We start from the raw sequence: 19,721 nt of genomic DNA on the forward strand, positions 1-19,721 counted from the left end.
GGGAAGCATTCACTGTGATTTGTCAACTCAGAGATACGTCTGTTAATTTCTGTATGTTGATAACAGCTGCCTTTGTTGGCACTTCTGGTCAATGCTATGGCAAAGATATTCTGGTTATTTACATACTTGTGATATCTGAACTTTTCAAAAGTGATTCAGAGAGAAAGTAAATGTGAGTTTAGCAAAGAAAGTTATCTATTGTTTCAAATTAAAAAAGCCCCTGGTGGTGTGGGAAAAGCTGTTGCAAGGAGGTGGTTGATATTTTGATAGTAATCTATCTAGGAAACTGCAAAGAAAAGACACCAGATTCTGATACATTTTCAAAAATTGTAAAATTGGGATAGTATTTCACTGCAAAACTATGACTAAACTCTTAATGTTTTAAATTAGCAACTCTTTTTTTTTTTTTTTTTTTCAGGAAATTTGGAGAGCGACCTCAACCAAAACGGCTCACCAGGTAAGCATTAAAGAAATTCTGGTTTTAACAATTTTCTAAAGTTACCCTTTTAATTCTCAGAAGGATTTCCAAGTTAAAAAATTGTGGGTTGCTAATCCTAGAATTTTAAATATCAAAGCTTTTCAGTTATTGTATGCAATCAGCAGCCAGAAGCAAAATTTTGAACAGGGAGTGGCTTGGTTTTAATATGGTACTCAGAATGCCTTTTTAGAAATGGTATTGACTTCATGTATCAGTTACTGTAGATTATTCAGTCGGATGTGAATCTGCTCAGTTTTAAATCACCAGGAATGAGACGGATTTCTTTTCTTGGGTAAAAGTGTCTTGTGAGGTCATGTAAAATAATACTTTTTACTGCCAAAATTCAGCTATTGCATTACTGCTGTCATGCAGCAGGTAACAGTAAAATGAACACAGTGCTGTCAAGTAGTGATCTTAACCAATTTTTGGTGAAACCTAAACAGTCAGAGATAGCATCAAATAGTACCATCAAGTCAATCCATTCTGAAAAGTGTTTAGAGTGACTGGAGTACTGTGCCTTATTTGTTCCTGGTCTGCCTGGCAAGTATTTATACTAGAAACTGTTAAGTAGTCACCATTTTTTTTCAAACTGTTGTAACACAGTCTATACAAATGTTTATTATTCTGTGCCACAAACTGTGCCAGTTATAAGTAGCTACTGAGTTTAAAATCCACTGTTTGCTTGAAGTACAAAAGATGTGCAATTTTTTTGTAGTTTTGTGTGGTAATAGTGCTGTATAAAGACATGGAAACCCATTGTAACTCTGGCCTACTTCTGTTTTGAATGAAATTATGATGCCTCATGTAAAGCATGGGTTGGGGATATATGTCTCATTGCGTTTCTGGATAAGGTTCAGGTTAGCTTGTGTCATTGTTAAACTTCATTTTAATGCAAAATTGATCTATACTGACTTACACATAATGGAACAAACATTGCTGTTTCCTGTTGGCTGACCTATTTTCAGGGATATTTAAAGACACTAAGAATTTATCTTCTATGATTTTAAAAAGAACAAAAATAATGACTATTCAGTGTAAGGTCTTTTAACTAAGTTTTCTATTAACTATAGTGACTCTAAATTTCATGTACAGGATTTAGCTACTCAGTGTGCCAGGTGCTCTTTCCTGTGAGTACAGGATAGGCATCTGGGAACTGCTAGCCATTCTTCAAAGCAGTAGCTTTTAAACCATTTCTATACTGATAGAGGCTGGAAACAAGCAACCTAACTTTTTTCCTTTGAAGAGAAAAATGCTGAAACAGAAAAACTGTCACACAAACTTGTAAGAGTATAATTTGGTTTTGTAATGCTAAAAAATGTATCTGTAAATCCTTAAAGGCATTTAGTTCAATTATTGGAAAATTATTGTGCTTTTTTGTGTTAAGGCAGTCCTGTTTGTCTAATAATCTATTCATTGTTGTGCAGGCTTCGACGGAACAACACTACTTTGTACTGTTCTAGTTGTTTTAGATGTAAACTATAGTAGTACTACCTTTGTGGAGAGTTTTAAGATTTAATAATGAAAAAAGTCATGCAAGAATTGCAATGGTTATGTCTTTTCTTTATCAGTGGGGGAGATTGGAGGAGAACATTCCTAGTTCTCCTAGGAGCTTGGATTGTACAAGTCTTACTGGTCTGTCGCTACAGAGAAAAGGCAGAATTTCTTCCTCATACAATCCTAAATAAACATGAGATAGCACCTAGTGGTTTTGTGTGTGGGTTACTGGTTTTGAGTGTTTTTTTTTAATGGTAGTCAAGTCAAAAGTTTTTAGTATGACAGGTGTTCTTAGTTTAGTATGACAGTACTCTTAAAGAGTATGTCAAATTGTCAGATTAAAAGTTTTTAAACCACTTAAATGAGCTAATATATATCATAATGAAATGTATAATCATTTCACAGTGAATTATGTTTTGTGGTTTAAAATATATTCTTAAACAATGGTTGTAAATAAAGTAACTCTGTGCACTTTGAGACAGTTCTTCCATCTGTGCTTTCACAGATAAACAGAAGTTTTACCAATGTCAAATGTAATAGATCAAGTTAGTCCAAATTTAAAACAGTAATTCAAGTCTTTGCTCCTATATCCTGCTATTTACACAGAAAATCTAGCACACCGATCACTGTCTTATGCCGACATGACAAATGCAAGAATTTACGAAACATCATTAGTAAAGCTGGGTGGTTGTTGATGTCCAGCCCCTCCCTGCCTCAAATCTGCTTGCTTTCCTCTATGAAACCGTATGTGGGGATTTCTTTTGGAAAAGGTCTTGTCAACAAAATACTGCTTTTTATCTTCTATCTTGAATGTTTGGTTTTCCAGATCTGTCCAAAGGGAATTCAACAGTTGGATGCAGTTCACAAAAAAACCCAACCCCAGACCCGTCAAAATCCCTCTTTTGCAGCTTTTCATCTCTTCATGTAACTTTCTGTTAAATTCATAATTTGTTTCTCTGGTTGATGAATTTGAAGATGAGTGCATTGGTGGGTATTCAACCTGCAAAAGCTCCTCCAGGGACTTAAAAGTGTTCCTGTCAGCACTCTGACACAGCTAAACCCTAGGGTGTTGAATTTGGCATGCTGCTTAATGAACAGTTAGATTATTATACAGAAGAATGATAGGGTGTATTGTTCTCTTACTTCTCTCAAGGAATTGCTGTTGGTGTGTTTGAGGTAATTATAGCTTTTATATGATGTCTGTCATTACAGTGATGATGAACGATAGAAAATCTAATTATTTTTTTTACCTGATTGTATGCAGGAAGTAGAGGGTTTCTCTAGAAAACTAGATGAAACAATAAGCTGAAGAATTTAACTTTTTCTTAGTATTTTCACAACCAAAAGAAAACTTTTACATAAACATTGCAGTTAGTTAAGGGGACAGTATTGAATTAATAAGGTGTGCATGGTGTTTGAACATGGTGTAGTGATTGGCATTGATAGCACAGACCCCTACGGCTAGCTTCATGCAAGATAGTTGCTTGGTTTGGCTGTGTAATTGTCTTAAAAAACAAAACAAACTCATCTCGACGCTATTAATGGTTGTCTTTTTTGAATTTCAGGTGTTTGGGTTTTTTATCCTAAAGCTGTCTCTGGATTATTATAATTGTAAACAAAACCAAAAGAACTTTCAAAGCTTATTTTGTCTTTTAATTTTTAGGGAAGCAATGCGAAATTATCTAAAGGAGCGAGGTGATCAAACAGTGCTAATACTCCATGCGAAAGTTGCGCAGAAGTCGTATGGAAATGAAAAAAGGTAAGTCTCTATTCTTTCCTGGCTTCCCTCTACAGCTCCCAGTTAGGGAAACTATAGTGTGTAGTCTGGTGCGTAGTACACTGCAGAATTCCTCAGATTGTGCTATAGTCTGAAGAAATGTAGACCAAAATGTGTTCTCGTAAATCATTTAATTATGTAACAAATGCTGCAAACCTGTGGCATTCAATGTAGTGATGCCTGTTTCTGCCAAAAAGTTCTCTATCTGTGGGTGAAGTTCTTCTTCCATTAAACTAAAATGGCTCTAATTTTAAGCCTTCCATTTTAAGTCTGGAGTAAACAAGGCGATTAATGGTGACTATTTGTAGAAGAGGTTTTTTTCCTGAGTAATTTCAAATTAACGTGAAAGGGAAATTGCTAGCCTCAGTGAGATACTTCTCTGAATCAGATCTGTAATAGGTTTAAAAAGAATGACAGGTCAATCATAACCATATTTGTGATAAACATTCTCTCGTAAAAATCAATACAGTACAAGTTACAATAATAAGTAATTTTCTAAGGGACAGAATCTACAGGAAGATGCGAGGATGAATGCTTTTTGGGCAAAGGTGAATTTCCTGCAGTCTTCTCTATGTGAATTTTCTTTAAGTATAAATTATACTTTTCTACCTTAAATTTCACTAAAATAAATAGCACAGTATTGGGTTAGTTTTCAGATACTTTGTATTATTAATATTTGTTCACCACAAAAGCCCACATATTCAGCGCATCAATGTTTTGAAGTTTTCAGCTTTCTTTTGCCACTGTTGTGTAAGTCCTGTTACATCATTGTTTTTCACAGTTTTCTGAGGTTTGAGATTTTAACATATTTATGTATGAAAGTGTTAGAAAACAGGAACATTAGAATTAAGCCTGCAGAGTTCTTGGTTCATTGCTACCAATCTAAATCACACTTCTTGATGCCTGCAAAACACAGCGATGCAGACTATATTTTCAACTGTTCTTCAGTATTCTGTGCCTGAGTACTTCTCTTTCAATATGTGTCATCCTTTCTGTTAGCCAATGTCTCAAGTCCTTTCTTTTGGGCAGTGTCCAGGTTCTGCAGCTCCATGGAACTGTTTACTCAAAGTACTTTTTAGATCTTTCTGAAATTCTTGATGAGAAACGAATGGGAAGTCAGTAAAAGAGAAAGGAGGAAGGGCATGGAAGCAGACAAGTATGCTGTGTGTCTGCTATATAACTATACAGCCCTCTTGCTCACTGCCACGCTTAAATACAAAAGGGTTGCAATGCAAGGCCTTACTAGCAGTAATGATAACTTTAACTCTTTGCAGCAAACTCAACAGCCAAAAAGATTTATCATGACAGTATAGGGACCTCTGTTATCTTCTCAGATTGTGTTGTCATTCAAGAGTTGCACAGTTAACTCGTCACTGCAGATGAGTTAAGCATATTACTCCCCAAAAAATGAGGGGTGTGCCTGCAGATAAGAAAGTGAGCTTCTAAACAGTGTATCTCTAACTTCAGTCAGTTTGTTCTCTTGGGACCAGAGCAGTTCATGAGGGCAGGAACATTTTGCAAAGCTGTCCTGTGTATCATTATTTTGGAGAACAAATTGCATCAAAAGAAGGGAGAAAAGAAAAAGATAAAGTATGTAATTTTGATTATTAAAAGTTCCATTACTGTTTGGAAAACTTACATAAGTGTTTTGAAGAATACAGGGCAAAACTTCAAATTGTTATTTGCTAACAGTTTTTGAAAGCTCCTATGTGCATTTCATAGCCTTGCCATAAATTTCTGTTGCCTTGAATATATGTGTATACTTCACTTGATGCTGTTAAAGTCACTGTGGCACATACATTACCTAAGTACTGGTAATGTTCGGCAAACTAGTCACTGGTTTCTCACTGCTTGAAACAATTGCTAACTTGGGATTAAGCATTCTTTTACCACTTTAGATTTTGTGAGGTGCAGTTCAGTTGCCTATCAGAACAACTGCATTTGTTCATGAAACGGTACCTCAGATTCACCTCTTTAAAAACGGAAGCATGTCAAGTGAGTGTAGAGAATTTCAGAGCTTTGCAAAGGCAATTAGGAATGAAAATTGTTGGATGTTTTTTATAAAATAATACGATGGTGAAATGATTGCCATTCTGGTATGGGTATGAAATGAAAGTTTGGAATCCATCCCAAGATTTCATTTTTCAGTTTAAATACTTTAGGTTTTCTTACGTTTTAATGCACCATTTAGACTGTCTTTGGTATTGTTCTGCTAGTTCCCAGACTGTTAGCATCAGTAATGATGTCCTGTTGTTATCAGCGTAAAGCAAAATGCGTTATTAAATCCTTGGATCCGTGTGTGCCCTAAGGTACTTAATGAAACTGAATGATGAATAAGCTTCTCTCTTCTTTCTTTTTTTTTTTTTTTGAGTTTTTTAATGGCTTCTGTTTTATTCATAGCAGAACGTGCCCTTTGCTGCTTCGTATTGCTGGAATGAGCAAAATAAGTAAAGGTTTAAGGCTGCTTTATGCAACTGGTCAATCAAGTTTTCACCATTTTTACATTAAATACCATTTGTGAAATGAGTTGTTCTGCATACATCTGCTTTATAGACAGAAAACTATTTCATACCTGTTTTTATGGAGAAATTTCATGTTTTCCATGGGACTTCATTACAGCATGGATATAATCTGGTTAATTTTTGATCTATAAAGAATAAGTTAAATTGCACTATCTTTCTAACTAAGAATTCAAGTTACAAAAGGAATTATTTCTTAAATTTGACATGTCTTTCAAATAAATATAGAACCTAAAAAAAACCCGAAACAAACTTCCACCTTTTGTTCCAGTCTTTAAACCTTGTTTGTTGAGAGGTCATGGAAAATTTCTGTCATTAATAAACTTTGCATGGCATAATTAAAAGGTTAGCACAATAGCTACCTTTCTGTGTTTTGATGAGGCTTAGTAGATGGTGAAATCATCTCTTGAAAACTCACTGTAGACGGTGCAGATCTCACGTAGTGTGGTCTGGTTTAAAAAGGCCTCACAGAAACACAATTCCAGGTTGTTGCCGCACAGATGGAGACTTTCTGGGTTAATTTGAGAGTGTTCTTGATACTTGTCCGTAAATAACAATAATGAAAGGAGGCTTCTTTCTTTTTTGAGTGGACTCTTCTTATTAGCCTTGCTTTTCCCAAAGTTAATGTTTAGTTTAACAAAGTAGCCAGGAGGTCGTAAGCTCAGTGATGGACTTTAGTTGAATTTAAGACTTTTTGCCTAATGTTTCCTGTTGGATGGCTGTCATCTTTCAAAGGCATTCAGCTGGTAGAGGTTGAGGTGATGTTTAGTCCTGATGAGTGTGGCTGTTTGGCCTGTGCTTCTTGGGTTTTTTCCATATTTACCATTCACTGAGACTTCTCTCTTCAGAGTCTGAACAGTGTGAACATTCAACAGTTTAAAGTGCTGAAGTGTTTTGGATTCCAAGACATAGTTCATCAAAGACTGTGAGCCGGATTGGTATTTGTGAATTACATGCTGTTCTGAGTTTAAACATTATCACTGCTGATTAGCCAAGAATGGTCTAGCTGTGTCTTGTTTTATGGCTGTTAGTGAAGGAGCTCTTGTAATTTCTGTTCAAATACTTCCCTTCACCAAACTGAGCATGCCTGCTCTCTAGTAAATGCTCGTTATTGAGAGCATAGCCTTTTCCAGGGCTTACCCCATGGCTTCAATACTTCATCCTTAGCACTCTGGCACCTAATGATTTTTCATTTGTTTGTTGTTGTACTGAATTCTTCAGTGGATGTTGTTAGTTCTTTCAACTCCTAAGAAGGAAAGAAGACTGTTGAGTAGTTTCATGCTCAGAATAATGCGGGTAATTGACAAACACACCTCCTGCCTTGACCAACTCTGAATTGACCAACAGGTACAAAGGAAAAACTTCACTGCTAATGTCACCCTGAACATAAAGAAAACTAGCTGGTAGACACTTCTAAATCCTCCTGAAGGCAAAGACTTCTGTAACATGAAAACAGGGAAGACTTGGGTGATTTGAAAAGGCAAACCTTTGTGCCCAGAAGCCTGTGGTTTGAAAAGAGTATTGAGTGCATCAGAACTAGGTTGCAATGACATGAGCTGATTTTATTTTACTTTCTACTCCTTGCTTCCTGGCAAGTTCAGTTAGGGTAGCTTGTCTACTTGAAGTACCGTATTTTCTCTGTGTTGATTGGCCTGACTTGACTGAAGGAATATTGTTCTCTCCTTCGGTGCTTGCCTGATTTAAAACAATATTCCAGGTGGTGCCAAAGACTCAACCTATTCCACTTTTCTGTTGTTGCAGTCAAGACTCAGAAGCCACTAAAAATTATCTTGTTCTTCCCTTCAAGTCATTTAGAATAAAGGGGAGCGCATCCTTAGGCAAATCTCAGCTTGGTTTTCTTGCCATGGAAAAATGTTCAGTTTCCAGCTGGTCTGATGGAAGAGATCTGTCAGAACAGATGAGTAACAGCTTTCTTCTGTTTGCCATACTGAGTTACTGAGCCTGGAGTCTAACATGAGGTTTGCAATACTATGGTCTTTTTGAGCAGCCCATGAAATTACAGTGTAAGAAGGCACTATGGGGACATCCTTTACTTTTTGGAGATTGATCCTCTGACCTTTCCTGGTTGATACCGGTCCCAATGTCAGCTTCATTTAAAACTGCCCATCATTTTAATTACACTGATCACAAATTCTTGGAAGATGCATAGGAGGAGCATCACAGAGAGCCTCTTCTGAGAAACTAGGAGTCCACAACAAAATGATGTCGGGGTATGTTAAATACAAGAAGTATTTGCAGAGACCTGGTATCCCGAAAAGTTACCCTGATTCAGTCACTGTGCTTTTTATCGGCAAGTAGGAAGCACTAAATCTGCATCTCGTCATGCAGTTCTAACAAGTGTGGAATAGGTTTTGTCCAGGAAAGGCATTCCTGGTAGTTATACTTCTAGTAATGAAAGAGCTCACAGAATTGATCCCTAACCGATCTCATGTGTTTTTTAGATCAAGTTGTTAGGCATTTACCTCACGGAAAAATGTCCTGTGTTGTTTTGCTGCTCTTTCAGCAAGGAATTGCCAGTCTGCTCATGGCGTAGAGAAAAGGTATTAAGAGAATATGTTATAAATCCAGTGAGGAAATTACATCCTACATGATTTTCCACCGTTACTACTTGTTCTGAAAATTCTGAACAAGCTCATAAGAACTAGACACAGCTGTCTTTCCCTCTGACATAATTTTCTTTTTACTATAGGTCAGATTAATACTTCAGAAGAATTTTTACCTCCTACTCAGTCTTACTTTAGTTTTGTGGTTAAAGAAAAATAGAGGTAGGCTTTGTAAACCAAAGGTTGAAGGAAGAGTATTTTCATTTGTTCCACCAAACATTGTCCTACCTTATTTCCCAGTAGTAATAGTGGAAATTACTTTACCTAAATTACTTTATTTTGAGGAGGTGATTTTCTTTTTCTCATTTCCTCTTTATAGTTATCTGAAAGCTAGCCTCTCACATAAACATTTACATTCCTATTTACATCAGAAATGCTTTATTAATGAGAGAACCTGTTTCCAGCAGTTATTTTATACATATCTAAGACACTTTCTTTAATCCTCTGTGAAAATTAGAAATATGAGGATACTCGTGGTTTACTCACACTATATTGGATAGAAAATTTATAGTTAATCTCTTCTATACATGAGTTCCTGGGATTGTAAACATGAAGTAAAAAGCCTGGAGACTGTACTAGTCTGTGTCTGAACTGTACTGGATAAGAGGCTGACACATAAGAAAACCCATTCAAATTGTGAATGTCCAGACTCTTCTTTCTTGTTTGGTAGTTTTAACCAAACTTAAAATCGTCTCAGCTTCAAAAGTTTCTTTCTTTGTTCAGTAAGTCATAGTTTTCCAAGTTTTTTTTCTGTGTTCTAATTTAAAAAGAGCGCTGTAATTGTGGCTTGTTTTCTCTTCATCAATGGGTTAAAACTTGTTTCTTATAGGTCTTCATTGCCATCTAGTGGTCATAGTTATTCAAAGGATGTGGTTTAGAATAAAGTTGAAATGAGAAAGGGGTATGAAAAAATTTGGGATTTTTTTTTTCTTGTGTTCTAACCATTAAGATAAATACAAAACAGTACATGAGGAAGGAAGGTAAATGCATGATGTTTGCTTTATGGTGCTATACCTACTTGGAATATCAGGGGTTTGGTTTATTTTTTGCAAAGCATTGCTCTGTTAATAAAGGTTTATATTAATTTTTAGTCTGTGTATAATTTCTTTATTGGAAATAGCTTATAATTGTGGAGAAGAAAATTAGTGGGATACATCCATTAACGCTGAAAGGATCTTGTATTGTCATTTGAGGTTCAGAAGCTGACTAAATACGTGGTGTACTTTTTCTGGCAATCTGAGTTTGTTTCCAGAAAATCAACTCTTGAATAAATGCATCTGTTACTTGAAGTTTCTCCCCCCCGCCCCGAACTGCATTTCCTAATCTTGGAGTTAGTTCATAACCCACATTTGAAAAGTATTTTTCAGAGAGGGCCACTGTCATATTTCCCCTATCTGGGATGGCAAAGTACTTGGGCATGATCATTGCCCTTGCTTGACCCCTTGCCAGTCTAATAAAAATGTGTCTCTCTCTTATCCTCTTGCTTCCTTCCCACCCACTTATACACATCTGTATATATCTATATATTTTTTTAAAATATGTTCTCCAGTAGAAATTTTTTCAGTGTAATGCTAAAGCTGTTATTTCTTGCTTTGTTTTGGTTTTCTGTTTTCCTAAAACATGCCGAAAGTTGCAGCAACCAGTAATGAGCCTCAGAATAGATTTTTAATAACAATTATGGTATTTACATCTAGATGTGGGGTGATACAGGGCATGTAAATCAGATTGGTTATGTAGAAAGTAAATACACACCTTGTACTTTAATATTAATTTTATGATCTTGACCATTGTCATTGCGCTGTCTCCCTTACAAACATAAGTCCTCTTAAGATAATTTTTTCTTTATGGTAGAGAAACATTTGAATAAAATAAGGTTATGACATCTGTGCTATTTGAAGTAAATGCAGTTGAAAAGTAGGAAATGCATTCCTGGTTTTGAGATAAAAAATTTGTAATAGGAAGGGGAGGATTTAATAGGCAGGTAACAGAAACTCGTGGTGTTCTTAAATATACCCCTCCTGCATCATTCAGCATCTTCATGAAGAAAGCTGGAACGGAGGTCAGATAGCAGAAGATAAGAAGCAAAAGGCATAATAGCAAGCAAAAAAGGGATATGCTGTTTGATAACATTTATTACTGCTTACTTTTTCTGTTCATGGTGATTTTCAAATTTCAGAACTTTTATTCTTACAGCAATAAAGTTACAGTAACCCATTCTAATGTCAGATAACTATAACATGGCTGTGCTAGTGGAAGTATTCTCTTGTGCTGCTACTGCAAAAGTGTTAAATTTTATTTTTGAGGTAGCTTATTGTGTAGTTTCATAAATTGATAGTTCTATCAGGAAACATCTGCTTTGCAAATTGGCAGGTTTCTACCTGTTGCCTTGGTTCTCTGTGTTCTGCATTTTCAACTGGGGAAAAAAAAAAAATCCAGAGCCTTCATATGACCCATAATTAACCCAAAGAATAAAATACAAGTGGTTGAAACTGATGCAGTAAGCACATAAAAACACAGTAGCTGTTAAACTCTGAATAGTTTGCTTCTAAAGTGGCTTTCTCTTAATTCATAATTCCATATTTATCAAAATTTCTATGCTTCAGAACAGTGAAGGCAATAAAAGAAGCAAATAATTGTTATGATAAGTCTTTGCTGAAATGGATTATCATAATAGAGGAAATATGACGTTTGTTTAGAAAAATGACATTCTATTTGTTTAGAATTATGAAGTTTAAAAAACAATCTGTAGGAGCAGTTTCATAAATTAATTTAATGGGCTTCTCAAACGTGCAGATCTTTTGATGTCACATAGCAAGCTACTTTCTACAAATTCTCTTCTGTAGGGGTCTATTTTCAAACCAGAGCGCAATACCTCTGAAAGATGTTCATAGATATTTAAGTTGTATGCATATTGGTATATTGTGAGTTTTGTTGTTTTAAAAACTGTGAAATTAAATCCACAGTGAAATTTTTTCACTTATTGGCAAAATAGAAAGTTTTTTTTTTTTGCCTGCAGGGGGTAATTTTTGTCTGTTATCATAACCACTGAGACATTTTGAATTGCAGTAAGACTTAAAATTTGGTTCTTTGTTCTCTGACAAAGGCTATAGATTAGTTATGTGCATTAACTAAAATGATTACAAATCTTTGCATTTATTTATATGGATTCTTAATATTTACATTCTGTTATGTGATTATTAAGGCAGAACTTTGGTTTAATCTATTAAGAATTCTGTTACTTAGAAAAGCATTATATATTTGTTAAATAAAGGTAATTTTGCTGAATAGGTGAGATAAAGAAGTGTGTTAGACTTCATTTTCATGCTAAAGCTGACTTCCACTAATCAAGCTTTATATGGTATTTAATAGAAATAATCCATTAATTAAGTTGTCCCAAGGCAAAATTAAAAAAAAAAAAAAAAAAAAAAATCCTACCTACCTATATAAGGTAGGAGTCATCTTTGGATTTCAAAAGTGCCAAGTTAAGCACTACTCTTCAATTTGAAATAAATAGAATAATTAAAAACTTTCAGTTATCCTTTCCCTTCATGCTTCATCAGCTACCTCACAACTGGATGTACTCATTCTGCTTTATGAACTTTGGTCTTAACTAAATGATGATAAAAAACACTGCAGCTGTTGGCTAAACTAAACCCAAAAGTGATTAGGATTTGCGTTTTAACATTTTGTGGAGATTTCAAGATCAATACATTGTATTATAATGCTGCATTTAATTTTGAGCATGTTGCTGTAAGTAGCATCTACACTGATTTCAGTCAGTGCTGCTAAAGACTACATATCTTTTACAGTTACTGATGAAGATGTAAAATCATCTGTTCCATTTAAAAACTGAAAAGAGATTTATGCTTGGAAGGAATAGACTCCCTCCTTGCTAATGATGAAACACTAAATGTTCAGAAATTGTAGTTAGCAGTTGTCCATTAAATTAGTTTGTGGAACTGTTCTGTGTGTATTAATCGCTGCATCATGTTAAGCACCTTTTCCTGGTTGTGGTTAGGATAGAGTTAATTTTCATCTTGGTAGCTGGTACAGTGTGTATTGGATTTAGTGTGAGAATAATGTTGATAACACACTGATGTTTTAGTTGTTGCTAAGTAGCACTTATCCTAGGTCAAGGATTTTTTTCAGTTTCCCATGCTCTGCCAGCAAGCAGGTGTACAAGAGGCTGGGAGGGAGCATGGCCAGGACAGCTGACCCGAGCTAGCCAAAGGGATATTCCATACCATACAACATCGTGCTCAGTATATAAACTGGGGGGAGTTGGCCAGGAGGGGCGGATCGCTGCTCGGGCATCGGTCAGTAGGTGGTGAGCAATTGCATTGTGCATCACTTGTCTTTTCTTGGGTTTTATTTATTTATTTATTTATTTTATTTTATTCCTTTTCATTGTTGTTGTTATTGTGTTTTATTATTGTTGTTAGTATTGCACTTCTGTTATTAAATCATTCTTATCTCAACCCATGAGTCTTAATTTTTTTCTCTGATTCTCCTCCCTATCCCACTGGGAAGGGGTGAGTGAGTGAGCAGCTGCGTGGTGCATAGTTGCTCGCTGGGCTTAAAGCACGACATACCTACAAAAGCAAAACACTGTCATCACTTTCAAGGCCTTTTTACTTTCTTTAGGAATCTCTTTTCTGTAAGGGTAGAAAGTGTTTTCATTTTATAGAGATGCAGACTGTTACCATATATTGAACTGGAAACATACTCAGTGACAGTGCATCTAATGCTAATTTTCCTTGCTTTTTCTCTTTTTTTTGATTTGCATTTTAGAAAATCTTCAAGGCAAATGAAGGGTGTGCATGTATAAACTCGAATGCAAAGTATGAGTGGGCTGAGAAAGCTTTGGGTACGCAACAGTTTGTCTCAAGAATTTTCTTGAGAGCTGTGTGTAATCTCATTATGCATTTTTCATTTTCAGGTTCTTTTGTCCTCCTCCGTGTGTGTATCTTATGGGCAGTGGATGGAAGAAAAAAAAAGAGCAAATGGAACGGGATGGTTGCACTGAGCAAGAGTCACAACCTTGCGCCTTCATTGGGATAGGAAACAGCGACCAAGAAATGCAGCAGCTGAACTTGGAAGGAAAGGTAGAAGAATTGTAATAAACCACTCAGATTAGTGCAAAGGATGTTATAGCTACGTGGTGCATATTTCAAGGAATACCCTTGCTTATTTTTTATAATTTTTGTTACACTATAGTAGATATTACATAAGTGGTTTAAAAAAAATCTCTCAAAAATATGTAGGACAATTGAATAGGTGGATTTGGATCATGGGATCATAGCAGGGTACTAACCTTTCATTTCCAGGTTGTTGATTCTGAGTCAAACTGTTAGGTTATTCGGTAGGTATCAGTGGTTAACTGAAGTAAGGTTTCTGGCCCAAACTCCATGTCCCTGTCCCTGGCTTGCATAAATGGATAATCTCATCAAGGAAGTATCTGAACAATATCTGCTGCTTGAAGTGGTCTTTAAGTCCCTTTGCATAAAAATATAATTGAAATAGCATCTTAATAAATTTAGTAGACTCATTTTTTTACAGCAATATAAATTGCTACAAGAATAGAACTGGCAGCATGTGAGTCCTCATTTTAGCTGGTTATTTTATTAAGCAGTATTTTATAGCTACCTAGTATTTCCAGCACAGTCTACTTAGAAATGCTTCATATGTTGCTGAATAGGAAAAGAATAATAAAAGTTCTTTTTGAGTTGTTGGGTTTTTTTTAAGCTCCTGTTGTCGCCTAGCATGAACACTTAGCAAAAGGAACTTTTTAGTGTTTCAAAACCCAACCATCTCCCATCCTTTCAAGAAAAGTTTGGCTCAACACATTTTCTGCACAGGCAGTCTCTTATGCATGCCCAGTGTACTGCCCCTGTAGCTCTACTCTAATGTTTAGTAGTGCTTTTAACCACTCAGAGATGGCTTTGACACAAGTATAGTCTCTAATCATCTGTTTTCCAGTCCTGGTAAAGGTCTTTAGAAAGATGCTAAAGTACTGAAGTTGGGTGCTAAACTTCACAAAGCTAAACAGTAGTCATAAAAGATATCCATATGGAAGAGATGGAAAAAGCAGTTTCTGGTATGTTTTAGAAACTATTGCATCAATTTTCCTATTTTGTTCATAATTAAATATACATAGTTTCTTGAACTGGGTTGACTTGAAAGAAGAAACAACAGTATGTTTTCACTTACAGAATTATTGCACTGCCAAAACATTGTACATATCAGACTCAGACAAGAGAAAGCACTTCATGTTATCGGTAAAAATGTTCTATGGCAATAGTGACGACATCGGTGTGTTCCTCAGTAAACGGATCAAAGTCATCTCTAAACCTTCTAAAAAGAAACAGTCACTGAAAAATGCAGACTGTAAGTATTTTACAGTTCTTTTCTTTATGTAGCAATTCATTTTGTTTCCTACTAATTTTTTCTTACGTATTCTGAGGTCTGACTACAAAGTAAATACAATGAAATTTTCAAATTTTTTTCTAATGTATTTTAGAACTGTACGCATCAGTGTATTTTAAAGTATTCTGATATAGATAGGTTACACTGTTGAGTTTTATGCAGTCACAGTTAATTATTTAGTAAATATAAAAGGTCCACCAAAAAAACTTTATTCTGAGGAGTGAATCCTTGTAGACAAATGCATAAAGAACACTCTACCTCAGTTTTCTAAGCTGTTGGATCTCTTAAACTGCCATGATCTGGTGCTTAGGAGGTTTTGATCAGTATCAAAGAGATAGCTTTCAGATTGTGGTAAATGAGTAGCATCATGTCACCCAAACTGCACTTCGTCACATCACAGCCACCTTCTTACTTCTTACTGTTTCATGCCATTTTCATGTTGTTTTTATTTTTAATATGTTTTGCATGGTTCCTTTTAAGTAATTCATTAAGAAATCTGTATGGTGATATTTCACCCAGATTTATTTACTTACCGTGTTTTTTAACTAAAGATATCTCTGGTGCTAATGTATAATTGGGAGCATTTTTGCTTTTCCTCCGAAGTTTTTGCCTGCATACCACTGGAGCACCTCAAGAGATACCCTTTTTTTTTGTTTGTTTTTCTCTCTCTCTTCACTAGTGCTTTAAAAGGCTCTTCCATCTGTGTTGGGCTGGAACCCATTCACCTATGGAATGTGGATCTCGGGGCCGCTAGCTTGCCACATGACTAAAGGCAATCTGTTGCTGTGCAGTTCACGCCCGTGGGCTCAGAGTATGCGCTGTTGACTTTGTATTCAGACAGATAGTTGTGATGGACAATGAATACGAACTAAGAATTCTTTGATAGTAAATATGAACTAAGTAGGAGAAACATGCCCGTTTTGATGTCAAAATGGTAGTTGCTGATTTTTTTTTAGGGGAGCAGACTTAGCATTTGTCCCTCTTGAATTATAAGTAAGTTCAGATCTGAGCTAATTTCAAGTTGCATGGTTACAGTTTTACATAGTTATGTCTGTCTTCCTTTCAATTGATTGTGATTAATAAGAATAATTTTTCTTTATACTTCAAATGATCACTAAAGGTTGTCTATGTACCTCACAAGGGCAAGCTAAAGCTTCTGCTCAAATAATCAGTTGTTGGAGAACTATGAGCAGAAGGAGTTTTCAGCTGGCAAGCACTGGCCCATTTGGCTAAGTGGCAAAATTCTATGAACTAGCATGCCTTTGGAGAACAGCCACTATGTATGTTATCCCAGTTGTAATTTTGTGATTATTTTTGGTCTGTCACAAATGTAAATATTTTCTAAGTTAACCAATAGTTGAGAATTATTTCTTGATTTCCAGTATTCATGAGTTTATTTTACTGTATTTGTGACTTTTTGTTACTTTTCTATGTCATGAAGTAATTTTATAATCTCAAGTCTGTGTGTGTTCCTTGCAGTATGTATTGCGTCAGGGACAAAAGTGGCACTATTTAATAGACTTCGATCCCAAACAGTTAGCACCAGATATTTGCACGTAGAAGGTGGTAATTTCCATGCCAGTTCACAACAGTGGGGAGCATTTTACATTCACCTCTGTAAGTAAAAATGAAGCAATATATTTTTTCACCTCCCTCCCTCCCTCCATCCCAACAAAAACTGTCCTGCATTTTTTCCTCCGTATTAGTTGCCCATATACAGATATTTTTTTCTTACTGAGTGTATATTTGATGTAATAGTGTGATGTTAAATGTTCCTCCTATCGAGGAAAACGGTAGCTAAAACAAATAATGTGAAAATTCCTGTTTCACGCAGTGGATGATGATGAATCGGAAGGAGAAGAATTCACAGTGAGAGACGGCTACATTCATTATGGGCAGACTGTCAAACTTGTATGCTCAGTTACTGGCATGGCACTCCCAAGACTGGTACAGTTTAATTTCTCCAACGCTGTAATTAATTTGTAGATGGCTACTTAGTGTAATTGCATAGCTGACTTTGCATTGGTTACAATTTTTGGCTTTGTATGTTTCCCTCTGGTAATACATGTTTTATATGGAAAATGGTATTCATTTTAATAAAAGCATATTTTTATATCTGCAGATTAATCCTGTAAGCAAAGAACAGCTTGTGAAATAAGCATAGAGAATTTTTCAGAATTCAAACCTGCCAAAGTAGGTTAACCTGCAAGCTGTCCTTAAGAAAATGTCTAAAACCAGTCATGTAGGTCCCAGTGTAGCAAAATACTTTAAATATTGATATAGAATAGATGAATAAAGTGTTTGCAGGCAATAGGACTATTCCATTTGTTGAGCTCAGCACAGCTTTAAAAATACTCTACTGATTTGAATCTAAACACACTTCTGTGTACCTTTAAGGATACATAATTATACCAATATCAGCTTGCACAAGCATTTTGGTCATTTGCTAATACTGTCCGTTTTAAATACGGAACATTGGAAATGCCTTTGGAATTACTTTTTTTTAGAAAGAGACAATGTCAGCCCCTGTCTTTGTCACAGATACAAAATTGATTATAACCAGTTAAGGTTTGTGAACCAAAAAAAATATTTTATTGCTGGATACACAGTAATAGTTTTTATAAATAAATTTAAGTATAATTATAGATTTTTTTTCTCCTGTTTTAATGCACTAAATGCCAGCCTAAGTGAAATTTTATATGACTGATAATAAACAGTGCTTCATATGAGATCTTCTGTGAAATTATTGTTTGTCAGCCCATTATGAATTTCATAAAAGGCTTTACTAATTCTGCTTTGAACTAGAAACAATTTTTAGAATGCACCAGTGTAAAACCAACCTTCCGTGCAGGCAGGCTTTTGTTCCTCTTCCCAGACTTATTTTACTAGGACTGTAATGAGAAATTCTCTCCCAATATCAAACTTGGCTAAAAAAGAAGATGGCCTGCTCAGAGTAAATGGTATAAAATGATCGTTTAAATAGGTTTTTGATATATTTTTTTTTAAATCACATTATTTGACAGAAAAATCCAGACCTGGTTACTACTGCTCTGGTTCAGTGCACATGAAATTCAGTAAGAGGCTCTCACTTTATTTGTGGGCTTCAAGTTAATATTTTCTTATTGCCAAAAGGAGATGCCATCATTTATGATTCCAGAAACCTTATTTTGTAGGTAGAAATAGATTAAAACAAATTAGGGTAAAGGTCCCTGTTTTGCTTGCTATTGGGAACATTGGTCATGGTGCCTTACAAGATTGATTGAAGGCGATGCAATTAAAAGGTAACTTGCAGACATTTTATAGGTTAATGCAAAGAACTTCGAAGAAACAAGTTAACCTTGAAACTTATATTGCTAATAATGCCATTTATTATCATTAGAAATCCCAGAGGACATGGTTGGCTTTCTGATTGTCGGCTTAGAAATCTTCAAGCACTTTGGCTGCTGCTTCTGCTGATGTTGCATAAAATGAAGTATTAAACTTTTTTCTAGAAGTTGAGTTAAAATTCCAAGCTACAGATTTCCACTGTCTGTAAGGGAATAACTTTTTTAATTTTTAAAAATAAATGAGTATAACAGCTCTGAATTAAGTCAGCAGATATTTTTTCACTGAATTGCCAGATGTAAGGAACAATTGTTCTTTGCAGTAGTCTTTAAGTAGTATTTAATGTCCAACTATTATTAAGATACACTGATTATTGTGTTTGCAAAACTGTACTTAAGGACATCTCAATACCTTTAAAGTAAATCTTATTTTCAACTGTTCTTGTTCAGCAACCAGTCTGCTGTTGACGCTATCAATGGTGGAAGCTTCTATAGAAGTTTATTGATACTTGACCTAAAGCTCTTTTGTACCAGGAAATGGAACAAAAGTAGATTTTGCTGAAGCTTCAAATTTTTTCCCCACTCTTGTAGCAAAAATTAGAAAATATATATGCATGCAGCACATTGAAGCTGTAGTACTGAGTGTCACTTCGATGTTGTGTACTTGTTTCAAAAGCATTGAGAACTATGAATCTAATGTTGATGTTAAAACAGGAGGCATGGAAATTAAAAAATGACCTTTCACTTCCTTTACTAACAGTACATATGTAATTCCAATGTAATGAAGTACAGAAATTGTCCTAAATATATATATATGTACAACTTTCATTCACAGATAATTCGAAAAGTAGATAAACAAACAGCGTTATTGGATGCAGATGATCCAGTATCGCAGCTCCATAAATGTGCATTTTACCTTAAAGACACTGAGAGAATGTATTTGTGCCTTTCCCAGGAGAGAATAATCCAATTTCAAGTGAGTTGTTTAAAACTATTTCAATAGATGAGAAGCGTGGTTGCAAAGTTTTCCCAAATATTCCCAAAATATGTATGAATGCCAGTTTTGCAGTTGGTTTTGAA

At 35.3% G+C, this 19,721-nt stretch overlaps 1 protein-coding gene across 2 annotated transcripts in view; it reads left to right on the forward strand.

The window, feature by feature from the left end:
• The window catches only part of RBPJ (recombination signal binding protein for immunoglobulin kappa J region), a 64,305-nt gene that overhangs the window by 33,354 nt on the left and 11,230 nt on the right, over positions 1-19,721 (forward strand). For both annotated transcript variants that reach the window (XM_010576871.1, XM_010576872.1), the window contains 7 exons: positions 419-457; positions 3,636-3,731; positions 13,832-13,997; positions 15,105-15,279; positions 16,798-16,935; positions 17,153-17,265; positions 19,477-19,617. In XM_010576871.1, the coding sequence (XP_010575173.1) occupies positions 419-457; positions 3,636-3,731; positions 13,832-13,997; positions 15,105-15,279; positions 16,798-16,935; positions 17,153-17,265; positions 19,477-19,617 (868 nt within the window). The remainder of the gene's footprint in view (positions 1-418; positions 458-3,635; positions 3,732-13,831; positions 13,998-15,104; positions 15,280-16,797; positions 16,936-17,152; positions 17,266-19,476; positions 19,618-19,721) is intronic.

Source organism: Haliaeetus leucocephalus, unplaced genomic scaffold, assembly GCF_000737465.1.
Source record: "Haliaeetus leucocephalus isolate CR32 unplaced genomic scaffold, Haliaeetus_leucocephalus-4.0 Scaffold545, whole genome shotgun sequence".
NCBI classification, from domain to species: Eukaryota; Metazoa; Chordata; class Aves; order Accipitriformes; family Accipitridae; genus Haliaeetus; species Haliaeetus leucocephalus.